The sequence below is a fragment of the Ranitomeya imitator genome, chromosome 6, assembly GCF_032444005.1.
Source record: "Ranitomeya imitator isolate aRanImi1 chromosome 6, aRanImi1.pri, whole genome shotgun sequence".
NCBI classification, from domain to species: Eukaryota; Metazoa; Chordata; class Amphibia; order Anura; family Dendrobatidae; genus Ranitomeya; species Ranitomeya imitator.
The window spans coordinates 141,222,656-141,237,969 of NC_091287.1; the positions used below are offsets into that span (position 1 = coordinate 141,222,656).

The following is a 15,314-nucleotide window of genomic DNA, read 5'->3' on the forward strand; positions in this document are numbered from 1 at the left end:
AAAAAACAAGCCCTATTATATCAATGTGGCAAAAAATAAAAAAGTTATGGCTCCGGGAAGAAGGGGAAGAAAAAATGGAAATGCAACAATGGAAATTCAAAAATGGAAATTGATCCCATTGTGAAGCGGTTAAAAAGTTAAGCAAAAAAAAGGAACAAACAAATATTTCACTTTTTTCTCTCATATATGGCTGAAGCACTCTTGTCACATTTTCCACTCATTCAAGAGATATTTTTTTTAAACTGGATCTGATTACAAAACATTGGTGACTTTTAGATGACATTAAAATAAACTGTACCATGATTGACGGATGCTATTACATCTGTTATCACTGATCAAGGTATCTTTGCTGACACATTTCCAAAATGTATGGAAAATTTTGACTTGTGACATTATTTAAATATCTTGAACAATTAATATAATTGAATTTCTTCATGCCATATTGACTATTCCGGAGGTCTCACTTATAGCTATATTCAACCATATAGAGAAAGAAACAAACTAATGCAATAATGACTGGAAATTGCTTCTTTTGGCCTCTGCCTCTAATACACGTGTGACTCAAATGGATTCAGAAAACTACAATGACTACATAGAATTGTTTAGACAATGGAAAGTATGTTGCTTGCTGTTTATAACAAAGAGATATAAACCTTTAGATGGTCTATTCTATACTTTTTTTCTGTGATTATATTCCTTGTATGAAATATACAGCACAGTTACCTTAAATGTCCCTGCACCTGCCTTTTGCAAATAATGAAGTCTTTCAAAAGCAACACGGCTATTCTTAAAGATACATTTTCAAAGATGTACACACTTAGCAAAGGAGCTGAAGCATCCAATCAGAGCATTAAATATATAAGGAGAAAGTAAATATGAGCGCTACTAGCTGAGGAACTTAAAGTAATTGTATACTGCAATGGCGGCATGATGTGAGCCTAGAAAAGTAATAAACAAAATGGATGTATTGAGAGAATTTGTTAGTACAAAGATTGTGGACAGGTTACATATTGTCTGAAGTAAAGACATTAATATCTGATTGGGTGGGGTGCGACACCTGGACCACGGCTAATCAGTTGCTCACAGTGCCAGCTACAATGGGGCATATGTGCAGTACCTGGCCACAGCCACTATGCAGTTGACAGAGCCAAGCTGTGCAAATCTGCAGATCAACAAATCCAGCTGCAGCCTACACCGGGTACAGTGAATTGTTGGAATGCCTGATGTCACATCACACCCTCACCACTCAGATATTAATGATCTAACCTAAAGATAAGCCATCAGTGTAAGGGTATGTTTCCACGTTCAGAAAATGCTGCGTTTTTGACGCAGCGTTGAGCCGCAGCATCAAAAACGCAGCGTCCAGATGTTACAGCATAGTGGAAGGGATTTAATGAAATCCCGTCTCCACTATGCAGTAAAAGACGCATGCGGCAGACCCGCGAAAACGCACATGCGGCGCGTCTTTTAAGAATGCAGCATGTCCTTACATTGCAGAAAAATGCAAGGACAGCGCAGGTTACCTGTCAGTGACCTCAGGTGCAGATTTGTACAGGATTTTACCTGCATAAAATCCTGACCAAATCCTGATGCAATCCTGAACGTGGACACATACCCTAAAAGTCCCAGACAACCCTTTTAATAAAAGCTACATAGGGCTAAAAACAATAATATGTCACACTCAAACTGCAGTCTTTGCTTCTATAGACATGATGTGCCATACATGAAATTTGACCAAACCATTTGCTACAATTGTTATAACTGCCTAAGCACATTCATACAGGTAACGTATAAACCAGGGCTGCAAACACCTGAATCTGACAGGTCCCAGTTCAGATTAGAAAACGCCCTTGTCTGACCCTGATATGTCTCTGCGTGACGATGGAGGTTGGCACCCTAAGTTAATGCAATTGCACCCCCCACTTTAATGGCGGCTTACCCTGAATGTCCTAAGATCGCTAGAGAAGCAGTTCCCTAAGGAGTAAAGGAATCACACACAAAGCAAAGCTGCAAGGTGAATGAATCCAACCAAGTCTATCACAAGCAGGAAACACCAGTAAGGGAATGTAATTAAAGCTGCACCTGACAGGTGATAGGACAGACAAACAGAGTAGCGTATTTTTCGGACTATAAGATGCTTTTTTTTCTTCCCAAAATGTGGAGGAAAATGGGGGGTGCATCTTATTGTCCGGATTTATGGGGTCTGGCTGTGATAAGGTGGTGGGGGCGCCGTTTTGACGGAGCATTGGGTCACAGGAGGCTGGAGTCAGTGGACTCCTGTGCCGCTGATAAAGAGAAATTAATATGCACTGCATTCCACGCCCATGGGTGTGGAGGGCAATAAAACTAAGATCTTAGAACTCTGAATACAGTAATGAGAAAACAAAATCCAAACAACCTTAGCAAATAAAGGGGGTTTAACCTTTAGTTACTAAAGCTATACCATGATACTGCTCTTGCCAACAGTCATCTATGGTCATCATGTAGGAAATTGCTGTTTCTGAGTTTCTGGAAAGTATTAGCATCCTGCACTCCACTTCCATTTCTGTGATAAAATGCAGAAAAAAGAGCTGAATATATCTAATAAAATACTCATTTTGCATCCACCAAATAGATAAGTATCACATAATAAATTATTGTAATTAGAACAGGTTCTTCCCTGGAACTCTGAAGAAGTATATTTTATATACTTTTATTAAATAATAACATTACTCCCATGGGACTTTACTTTCACCTTCGGTACAATCTAAATGTGAACTGATTTGCTTATGACAATATGACACTCGCAAAAGACTCCCAAGGGCTGAGAGCTGCCTTGTGGCAGCAGGTAGATTTATCTGATGCAGATTTATGTGACAAAAAGATATCCATATCTCACAATTCTAATACCCTTGTGTTGACAGGACACATAGAAAGACAGGGCCTTGAGTCTCAGGATTAACAATGAAATGTTAACTAAGAGGTGGAAAATAAGCTCAAGGCAAAGGAATTCAATTTCTGATTTGGGAAAAAAAATGAAAATTTCATGAAAAAGAGCTAAAGGCCCATAAAATTGTGTCATCTGAGTAAAATATATCTGCAGAGCTACCTTTCTAATTTGCACAACAAAACTTTGTGGCTCTCATGAGACAGCTGTGTTCTGAGTTAACTCATTTGAATATATTTAATTTGAAGTATTGCATTCAGCAAACAACTATTCTGTATCGTTCAGGAAACAATACACTAATAATGCTAGAATATATATGGCTTCTTTCATTTAAAAAAACAAACTTTCCTGCGTCACATTATATTTTCTTGTTAGCTTAAAGGAATACAAATATGTATTCTAACTTGTGAATAGCTTCTTGCTACTTTTTTATTTCCAGTTTCGAAAGCCATTTTTGGATGTACATTAGTGGCTAGCAAGACGTGAGCTCTAAATTCAGGTTGTATAGACCCAACAGCTAGGTTTAATGATAAGATTATATTAACTAAGGATGTATGTAGTATTTAGATCGCAACTCAAGAGCAGCAGGAGAACGGGACTGCTATCCAGTGCTTGGCCAGGGCAAGCTGATGATTAGGCTGCCGAATTAGAAATGCGTGTATGCTCTTCTGGGGTATGATATCAACCCAATTTATACCCCATATGAATTAAGCTTTCATTTTTCCATGCAGTAACACAATTACAGTAAGTCAATTACATGATTTGCTTTTTAATGACTTTTTATATGAAAATTGCTTCCTAAGAGAGGAAAAGAACTTGAACTCTAGTGCCACCTATTGGAAGAAGCAATCTCTAAAGTTAATATCAACCCATTAATGAGCCTTGTCACATGACTTAGGATAAAAGACATAAAATAATTTTAATTTGCAGAAACAAGTATCAGGCTATTGCTCCTTCTCAGTGCAAAACAAACGCTCTGATTTGACTGTATGAAAGTCCTCTTACTCTGATCTAAGAGGTAACATTTCTCATTGTGGAGAGTAACATGTCTGACACAAAAATTATCCTGCAGACCTCAGTTAGAGGCCTTTCGTTCAGCCAAATCAAATCTCATGCTTTGCAATGAGAAGGTTAATACCCTGAAGCACGTGTCTACAAAATAATATTCAAATTTGCTTTTTATCCTAAGTCATATGGCAAGGCTCATTAATGGGTCGATATTGACCTTTAGGATTGCTATTTCCAATAGGTGGCACTAGTGGTCAAGTCCTCTTTCTCTCTTGTGAGGCAGTTTGCATATTAAATTTCTCAGGGGAGCATTGTAAGGCCCTGAAGTTTCCTTACCCTGGCATGTCAGGAATGTCACTCTCCACAAGGAGAAATTAAACCCCATAGAACCCTTTATGACTTTTGAAAACTGAAGACTCCAGAAGTAATATATAAAGTCTTCAAAACCCTAGTTAACAAGCAAGCGTACTGAGGCTACAGAAAGTATTCAGAGCCCTTTAAAATTTTCACTCTTTGTTTCATTGCAGCCATTTGGTAAAAGCATAAAAGTTAGTGCTCAGACACTCATATTTAAGTCACATGCTGTCCATTTCCTTGTGATCCTCCTTGAGATGGTTCTACTCCTTCATTGGAGTTCAGCTGTGCTTAACTAAACTGATAGGACTTGATTTGGAAAGACACACACCTGCCAATATAAGACCTCAGAGCTCACAGTGCATGTCAGACCAAATGAGAATCATGAGGTCAAAGAAACTGGCCAAGGAGCTCAGAAACAGAATTGTAGCATGGCACAGATCTGGCCAAGGTTACAACAAAATTTCTGCAGTACTCAAAGTTCCTAAGAGCACAGTGGCCTCCATAATCCTTAAATGGAAGAAGTTTGGGACCATCAGAAGTCTTCCTAGTCCTGGCAATCCAGCCAAACTAAGTAATAGTGGGGGAAGAGCCTTGGTGGGAGAGGTAAAGAAGAACCCCAAGATCACTGTGACTGAGCTTCAGAGATGCAGTAGGGAGATGAGAGACAGTTCCACAAAGTCAACTGTAAGTGCAGCCCTCCACTAGTTGGGACTTTATGGCAGAGTGGCCCAATGGAAGCCTCTCCTCAGTGCAAGACATATGAAATCCCGCATAGAGTTTGCTAAAAAACACGTGAATTACTCCCAGACTATGAGAAATAACATTCTCTGGTCTGATGAGACGAAGATAGGCCATTTTGGTAATAATTCTCAGCGGTATGTTTGGAGAAAACGAGGCACTGCTCATCACCTGCCCAATACAATCCCAACAGTGAAACATGGTGGTGGCAGAATCATGCTATGGGGGTGTTTTTCAGCTGCAGGGACAGGACGACTGGTTGCCATTGAAGGAAACATGAATGCGGCCAAGTACAGAGATATCCTGGATGAAAACCCCTTCCAGAGTGATCTAGACCTTAGACTTTGCCAAAGGTTCACCTTCCAACAAGACAATGACCCTAAGCATACAGCTAAAATAACAAAGGAGTGGCTTCAGAAAAACTCTGACCATTCTTGACTGGCCCAGCCAGAGCCCTGACCTAAACCCAATTGAGCATCTCTGGAGAGACTTGAAAATGGCTGTCCACTAATGTTCACCATCCAATCTGATGGAACTGGAGAGTATCTGGAAGGAAGAATGGCAGAGGATCTCCAAATCCAGGTGTGAAAAACTTGTTGCATAAATCCCAAGAAGACTCATGGTTGTACCTAGCGCAAAAGGGTGCTTCTACTCAATACCCAGCAAAGGGTCTGAATACTTTTGACATGTGATATTTCAGTTTTTCTTTTGTAATAAATTTGCAAAAATTACAACATTTCTGTTTTTTTCCGTCAAGATGGGGTGAGAGTGTACATTAATGAGAAAAAAAATTAACTTTTTTAAATTTACTAAATGGCTGCAATGAATCAAAAAGTGAAAAATTTAAAGGGGTCTGAATACTTTCCATACTCACTGTATTAAAAAAATAAATTTTTGCATGAAGTTAAACTCATTTTTCACCCAACAGAATTATTATTATTATTATTATTATTTATTTATATAGCACCATTACTTCCATGGTGATGTACATGAGAAAGGGGTTACATACAGGGTTACATATCATTTATAGTACACAAATTTATGATGACAGACTGGTACAAAGGGGAGAGGACCCTGTCCTTGCGAACTTAGAATCTGAAGGCTTTTAGCACTTGCCAATAATTGGTCGAATGAGTGCTCTTTAGAATGCTTGTTCCTATTCTTTGACCCATGTAAATATTGCAGTGATTACATAGGTCATTTTATTAACTGCATTTTTATTGTGGCCTAAAATAACTTTTTCTAGGCAGCACATTCCCTTGTGTAATGTATGTGTTCGCAACAATATGCAAACTGTTTGGCTACCAATATCTCAATAAAGTTTGCATCAACCTATGTAAAAGGTCTTTAAAAGACTATTGAACATGTTATACCAACAGTCAGCCAGTCATCAATGGCAGAATTCTGCTGGTGTAAAACGATCTATACTTACCTAAGATCCTACAAGATGGAGTTATCTTTCCGCTCTCTCTTCTGCTAAGAACCATTTTTATACATTAAAAATATGGCTGCAATTTACTCTCTGTATTATGAATATAACATTTGAGCACAGTTTGCTGCATTGATCCCTAAAACTAAGTAGCCCAATTTTGCCATATTAAAGCCTAAAGCGGTTTATGACACTATCAGTGTTTACATCCAGTTATGCCATGACTTTTCCTTTCATCTATAAGAAATACTTTCCGACATCTAGCAGATGGAGTATAAATTCAGATAACGAGTCAGTGCAAGATCATAAATAAGGCAACCAGGCAGCATTGTAAAAATTAACCCTATGTCTACAGGTAAATAGTTCCGGGAAAATACTTCCGGGACATAGTGCGCTGACGCATGCGCACTAATGCTTTTCGGCTTTTCCCGCAGTTGGGCAAAGCATACTGCGGGTGCGCAAGGCGAGATTGCATTGCACACACGTGTACTACGGAGGAAACCTAATCAAATTCAAGACAATATTGCGGCCGGCGGGAAAGGAAGGGGTGCATGAAAGAACAGAAAACACCACCCATCGGACCGTTAACAGAGCCTGCCAAATTCAGGTGACAGAGTCCCTTTAACAAAATCATAATTTCTGTTGAATAATCTGGCAATTTAACATTGCAGAATCACCTTGTAAATTACATTTTGACTTAAAAGATTGTGTTCATGTTCATAATTGTTTAGGCAACAACGTAAAAGGTTTAGCCACTTTATCCCTTACTTGGGAACAGGAATTTTGTACTCACTAATATACAGTATATGTTGGTGAAAGGATACCTGAGACGCCATGAGAAGACTAAAATATTTAACTTTATTTCAGGAACATAAATATAGCAGGACAACTCAGTCAGCAAAACCATGATTAGCCCCTTCATGACCTTGGGATTTTTCATTTTTCCGTGTTCGTTTTTCGCTCCCCTCCTTCCCAGAGCCATAATTTTTTTATTTTTCTGTCAACATCGCCATGTGAGAGCTTATTTTTTGCGGGACGAGTTGTACTTTTGAACAACATCATTGGTTTTAGCATGTCGTGTACTAGAAAACGGGAAAAAAATTCCAAGTGCGGTGAAATTGCAAGAAAGGTGCAGTCCCACACTTGTTTTTTACTTGGTTTTTTTGCTAGGTTCACTAAATGCTAAAACTGACCTGCCGTTATGATTCTCCAGGTCATTATGAGTTCATAGACACCTAACATGACTAGGTTATTTTTTATCTAAGTGGTGAAAAAAAAATTCCAAACTTTGCTAAAAAAAAAAAAAAGCACAATTTTCCAATACCTGTAGCGTCTCCATTTTTTATGATCTGGGGTCGGTTGAGAGCTTATTTTTTTCATGCCGAGCTGGCGTTTTTAATGATACCATTTTGGTGCAGATATGTTCTTTTGATTGCCCGTCACTGCATTTTAATGCAATGTTGCGGCGACTAAAAAAAACGTAATTCTGGCGTTTCAAATTTTTTTTCGCTACGCTGTTAGTGATCAGGTTAATGCTTTTTTTTATTGCTAGATTGAGCGATTCTGAGCACGGTGATACCAAATATGTGTAGGTTTGATTTTTTTTATTGATTTATTTTGAATGGGGCGAAAGGGGGGTGATTTAAACTTTTATATTTTTTTTATTTTGTTCACATATTTTTTTACTTTGGCATGCTTCAATAGCCTCCAAAGCTGACACAACTCGATCGGCTCTGCTACATAGCAGCGATCATTAGATCGCTGCTATGCAGCAGAAATGCAGGTGTGCTATGAGCGCCGACCACAGGGTGGCGCTCACAGCTACCGGGGATCAGTAACCATAGAGGTCTCAAGGACCTCTATGGTTACTATACAGAAGCATCGCTGACCCCCCGATCATGTGACGGGGGTCAGCGATGCGCTCATTTCCGGCCGCCCAGCTGGAAGCGCCGGTTAAATGCCACTGTCAGCGTTTGACAGCGGCATTTAACTAGTTAATAGCGGCGGGTGAATCGCAATTTCACCCGCCGCTATTGCGGGCACATATCAGCTGTTCAAACCAGCTGACATGTCCTGGCTTTGATGCAGGCTCACCGCCGGAGCCCGCATCAAAGCGGGGGTTTTGACCTCGGATATACTATCCCGTCCGAGGTCAGAAAGGGGTTAAAACCTTCTGGTCGAAACACGTTGGCTTTGCTCACTGGGCTGTCCTATCTTTGTTTATGTTCCTGAAATGAACTTGAAGACTTTAGTCCATTCACGCGAAGTGCCAGATATTCTTTCACCATTAATATCTGACCAGCTCACCTGCCCATGCTTCTGTGGGAGAATTATATTGCAAGATTAATGAGCTGGAATCCCGCTTCTTGCACTAAAACTAATATGTATGTATGATAGGATCTCTTCCTGCCCTTGTTAGTGCATCTTTCCTTACATACTGTACAGCTGTCCTGTCGATGAAATGGCTGCTTGTGGATAAGAATATAACCAAATCTTTCTATCAACCTCCTCCAAAAAGTCCATTGCTTTCCCAAGTGCCGAGTTTTCCAACTAGAGGAGGCAGATGGGCAGGTCTGGTCACATGATTCTCCATTTTCAGCCATTTTCACAACAGGAAACCTGTGAAGCCTGTAAGGAAGGCTGCATTAACAAATGTCTTAAGAGAACCTGGTATACCTACATATTAGTGTGGCAAAATCATGTTTCCTAAACACTTGTTACAATAAAGAAATAATAGGTAACCACTTTATTGTCTGCATGATTCAGAAATTCATAATTCCTAGTAGAAAAGAGGCTGATTATCGCTAAAAAAGTTTAACGAAAACCTGGTTATGCCACAAAACTGAAAGTCTAAGATACGATCCCATATATTGTGGTATATTGAATTTAGGAAACATTGTTGGATGTTCATTATAAATACAGTTCATACCTGAAGAGATGTCAATGCGATTTTTCCTGGACTTTGTTATGTTTATGTGGACAAAAACTTTGCCTTCAGTTAGGTTTATCTCAACACTTCCAACGTCTTCAGAAAAAGTAGCGAAAAGAAGGAGACCATTTGGATTCCAGGTGCGAAAATGAAAGCTGATGGATAACACATCTTCTGATTCTCGTCCATAAACTTCCAAATAACTTGTAGCATTAAAGAAGACCGGCACTGCATGTGATTCAACACAGGTAAAACTTAGATGGTCCTGGAAGTAGAAAATGAATGCACATTTTAATATTTTGTAATAGTAAGAAATATACGAGACATGAAAATTGAGAAAACATTCCTATGAAAATTATCCACATTTCTCTATAATTGCAGTACAAGCATTAGGCAACGAGTTTGTTCTTTTGCTGTTGTAACTGCTTTTCTTTTACTTTTATGTAATTTAAAAGGGAACCTGTCATCATGAAAAAAAGATATCTACTTGTTGATATAAGATTAATCTGCGTTTTAATAGAGTTATAATGATGATTGGCCACCTTACTGAAAATGGGCTACCAGGAGAAAATAAACTTATTTCCTCCTGGAAGCCACCGGATTTGAGCTCATGGGGAGTGCATGGGGCAGTCACAGTCGCTGTTGACTACAGCGCTCACAATACTTTGAGTGAGCTGTCAATCAAAATGTTGGAGAGTGCTTACAGCCACCATTCACAGAATAGTGAGTGTTGCTGTGAATGGTGATTGTAGCTAATCCATGTATGCTCCCATGACTGAGAGCCAGTGGCCCCTGGGAGGAAATAAGTTAAAGGGAATCTGTCAGCAGGTTGAACCTACCTCATCCAAGAGACCCTGAATCCAACAATATATCACTTAGTTTACTGGGCCCAGTCGTTCTGACTCAATCAGATTTTTTTAGATTTAGCAATGCAGCAAAGCTGAGAAAGCTAACCTCTCCCACACCAGGTTCCCTGTTTACATAGCTATACAGTAAATGGTGAGCTGCTTATCACAGAAGTGGCCAAAGTCAGACTGGAAAGCACGCCACCAGCTAGTTACAGGAATGTTAATCACAAGATTCAGTGTAAGAAAGCAACACCACACAGCCGGACATGTGATGCATCGTTGAGTTCCGTGTTTTAACCCGCACCTCATGCTGTCCTCAGTTTACATAGCAAAAATATTTCTGACAGATTGCCTTTAATTTTCTTTGGGTAGTCACACTTTAAGTATTGCAATCATGCAGTATTGTAATGCCATTTTCCCATAGATTAACTTTATAACTGCAGGTGAATAGTGTTTTCTAAGGTAACAGGTTCCCTTTAAAAAATGTATTCTTTATATTGAATTTTTTATCCAATGATCTAGAGTTTCATTGCTGGTCTATCAGGATTTTCAAATAGTTTTCTGCTCTGAAATATGGACTAAAGGTTTATAACGAATATCTAAAACCATGTTACTTAAGGGTCCAATATTCTGTTCTGATGTGTCTCTTTAAATACCTAAACCCCTTCACGACATATATTTATGTCATATGTCATGTTCCCGACTTTGATGCGGGCTCTGGCGCAGAGCCTGCATCTTTCCCTACTCATGACAGCTGATTTAATCCATCCACAGCTGTTAACCAGTTAAATCCCTCTGTCAATCTCTGACAGCAGGAACTAACGCGTGCCAGCGGCAGTGCGTCACAAATCCAGCCTGTCGGTGCCCCTGTCATGTGATTGGGTGACGCCAATATGTTGTCATCACAGCTGGGGATCTGCAAAAGACCCTCGTGCCTGTCATTACGATACTCCTGTGAACACCAGCTCATGGCCGGTGTTCATAGGAGATCATGATTTTGCTATGTATAGCACTTCTATGTATATAGCACAGGCAATCAGAAGACTGCAGCTGCAAGTCTCCTAAGGAAACTATTCAATACAGTAAAAAGTAGCAAACAGTCTTAAAAAATACAAAAAAAAATAAAAAAACACAATAGCTCCAATCACCAACCTTTTGCCCCTTTGAAATTAAAATAGTAAAAAAATACACATATCGCTGCGTTCATAAATGTCTGATCTATCAAAGTAGAAGGTAAATTATTCAGATCGGTAAACGGCATAAAGAGAAAAAAATCAAAGTGCCAGAATTACATTTTTTGTCACCACAACATTGCAATGAAATGCAGTAAAAGGCAATCAAAACACCGTATGTTCCCAAAAATGGTGCCAATAAAAATGTCAGCTCAGGGAACAAAAAAATAAGCCCTCATTCAGCTCCAGATCCTGAAAAATGACGCTTCAGCTATCGGAAAATTTCAGGAACTTTTTTCACTACTTAAACAAAAAATAAACTATACTTGTTTGGTATCTGCGCTCTCGTACTGATCTGTGGAATCATATTGTCAGGTCAGTTTTACCATATAGTAAACATGGTAAGTAAAAAAAAACAAAAAAACAATTGTGCAATTGCAATTTTTTTTTTAAATTCCACCGTTCTTGGAACTCTATAGTAAAATCAATGGTGTCATTGAAAAGTACAACTTGTCCCTCAAAAAAACAAATCCTTATACTGCTATATTGATGGAAAAATTAAACACATACAGAATTAATCATGTGTATCAAAACAACGTATTTTTTAATTTGCATTGATGTGCAGCTTCGCACCCCAAGGTGCCTCCTCCAGAGCGCTTTATCCTCCTTTCTACTCTGTCCTCAAGTAGTTCTAATGTTGTCAGTCTCACATGCACGGATGCACTTATTTTCTTTGTCTAATAAAACAATCCTCAGACACCTTCACGACATTGTCATTGTTCTGACAGCCCAATTGTACCACAGCTCAGTTTGCTATGCTCTACTATGCCAGGAGGAGGAAGCACGATCATGCTCTCGGGATCCTACTGATACGAGCCGCAAAGGCACCTAATAACAATGTTTAATTCATGAAAACGATGCACCCAATGACCCTGTCTAATAAAACAGCCTCCAGACACTTTCATAGTATCATTTTTGCTTAGTCAGCTGAAATTTACCACAGCTCAACTATGCTTGGCCCTACTATGCATGCAGATGAGAACATGATTGTGCTATGAATATCCGTATGAACCACCAATGAAATGTTGAATTTAAATAGCAATAAATATTGGATAAATAGTGAGTCACAGTCACTAAATGCAATCCTATCAATCTTAACTCATTTATACAAATAAAACGTGTCCATATTCCATCCTTCTCTTTCTTTTTATTAAAGGACACTGGAACATCCAAATGCACATTATAAGTAAAAAGAAATTATTTGTATGATGTATATACGCCAACCTATCAATTTGATTACCCATTACATTGGTTATTGGATGTGAATATCTATTTTTTAAAAAAAAGCAACCTTACAAGATTTTAATAAGCACAAACGAGAGGAGAGGGGTCTGCTGCAGCACTGAGAAGAAGCAGTGTGCTTCTATGAAATGTTTTAGCAGATGAGAATAAAACCGATGGTTCAGCTCTGCGATGATTGATGCATTAAAAGGGAGGAAAAAAATGAAAAAAAAAATGTAAAGGCACAAGAAAAAAAAAAGATTGCCATGTTGGATTTCTAGTGTATACTAAAAACAGCCATGCAGAATATTGTAATTTGTAAAAAAAATATTGCTAGGAATAATGCCTTAATGGTCATGTAAGCATTTGTAAAATGTATCATATTTTACATACTCAGAGCAAGGAAGGTCCAAGATATACAACATACCACATTATAGGAATTCATCTTCTTTCTCCTTGCAAGGTCAGTGATATTTAGCGAATTGTACTTAATGCTTTCCATACAACCCTTGAAATTTCTTCTGCCGCTTGAGCTTGGCTTTCCAGACAGTGGCATACCTCCAAATGTTAGCTGGAAAGGAAATTGAACTATTTTATTATTATTGGTATTTTTTTATATATGTACATTTGAATGTAAAAAAGTATCAGTTTATTGTAAGCGTGTTATTAATACACAGAAAGATATGCTTTGACATCTTGCCCCCCAAAAATATGTTTTGCTTTGTTATTTTTGACTATGATGAATACAAATTTATACTAGTTAAAGCGAAAGCAAAGTCTTTACTTATATGTGTACACAAGGCACAAGTAGAATCTGATGTACTGACCACATCTGCTTCCTTATGTCAAGTATGTGGGCGAACCTTCAGGGCCCGGATTGGACTCATCAGCCACCTCCGGACCCATAACTACTAATTCTCTTCTAACCCTGAAGTCATGGTCATCTTCGAAAACGAAAGACGAACATCATCATGTATTTGCAAGCAGGAAATATGGCATTTTTTAATATACCAAAAGACATTGTCTAGTTGAAAAATTCATTTTCATTTATTATGTTAAGGAATTCTGAGTTAATAGAATGGGTCATCTGTCCATCATCTTCATATCTTTGCCAGTGTGAAGAATTTTGCTTGGAGAATCTGCCCTGCATTACCAAAAACAATTCTTTGACTTTATAGAAAAATATTTAGATTTGAGAGTCCTCAGTGGTTGATACTGAATGGCTAACTGAAAAGATGGTAACTAGTGATGAGCGAGTGTACTCGTTACTCGAGATTTCACGAACATGCTCGCGGGTCCTACGAGTATTTTTAGTGCTCAGAAATTTAGTTTTCATCACCCCAGCCGATTGATTTACATCTGTTAGCCAGCATAAGTACATGTGGGGATTCCCTAGCAACCAGGCAACCCCCACATGTACTTATGCTGGCTAGCAGCCATAAATCATGCAGCTGCGGCAACAAAAACTAAATCTCCGAATACTAAAAAATACTCGGAGATCCCCCGAGCGTGCTCGGGAAATCTCGAGTAACGAGTATATTCGCTCATCACTAATGGTAACAAATTGCAAGCTTTCGAGACTTCCAAGGTCTCTTCATCAGGCATGGTATAACAAAGTATCCGAAGAAAAGCACAAATATATGCACACAAAAAGCAGAGTCATGACATAATAAATGGATTAGATCCCTGGTGTGAAAGTTTTATAGTCCCAATATCCAAGTAAGATCCGAGGCCTGGTGCCCTCACTGTCTCTGATGCAGATTCCTTAGATTTTGTATGCAAATTTCCTCTTCAGAGAGGAAGCGGACTTGAACGCTATATCGGCACCTGCTGGAAGCAGCAATGGTACAAGTCTTTTTTGATCCTTTAACCCCTTCATGACCCAGCCTATTTTGACCTTAAAGACCTTGCCGTTTTTTGCAATTCTGACCAGTGTCCCTTTATGAGGTAATAACTCAGGAACGCTTCAACGGATCCTAGCAGTTCTGAGATTGTTTTTTCATGACATATTGGGCTTCATGTTAGTGGTAAATTTAGGTCAATAAATTCTGCGTTTATTTGTGATAAAAACAAAATTTGGCGAAAATTTTGAAAATTTCGCAATTTTCACATTTTGAATTTTTATTCTGTTAAACCAGAGAGATATGTGACACAAAATAGTTAATAAATAAAATTTCCCACATGTTTACTTTACATCAGCACAATTTTGGAAACAAAATTTTTTTTTGTTAGGAAGTTATAAGGGTTAAAATTTGACCAGCGATTTGTCATTTTTACAACGAAATTTACAAAACCATTTTTTTTAGGGACCACCTCACATTTGAAGTCAGTTTGAGGGGTCTAAATGGCTGAAAATACCCAAAAGTGACAGCATTCTAAAAACTGCACCCCTCAAGGTACTCAAAACCACATTCAAGAAGTTTATTAACCCTTCAGGTGCTTCACAGCAGCAGAAGCAACATGGAAGGAAAAAATGAACATTTAACTTTTTAGTCACAAAAATTATCTTTTAGCAACAATTTTTTTATTTTCCCAATGCTAAAAGGAGAAACTGAACCACGAAAGTTGTTGTCCAATTTGTCCTGAGTACGCTGATACCTCATATGTGGGGGTAAACCACTGATTG

At 38.5% G+C, this 15,314-nt stretch overlaps 1 protein-coding gene across 1 annotated transcript in view; it reads right to left on the reverse strand.

Annotated features, from left to right (window-relative positions):
• Positions 1-15,314, reverse strand: part of CNTNAP2 (contactin associated protein 2) — a 2,776,229-nt gene that overhangs the window by 1,335,356 nt on the left and 1,425,559 nt on the right. Inside the window, exons 7-8 of the mRNA XM_069730166.1 lie at positions 13,116-13,259; positions 9,388-9,652 (exon numbers count right to left, since the gene is read on the reverse strand). Coding sequence (XP_069586267.1) covers positions 9,388-9,652; positions 13,116-13,259 — 409 coding nt within the window. The remainder of the gene's footprint in view (positions 1-9,387; positions 9,653-13,115; positions 13,260-15,314) is intronic.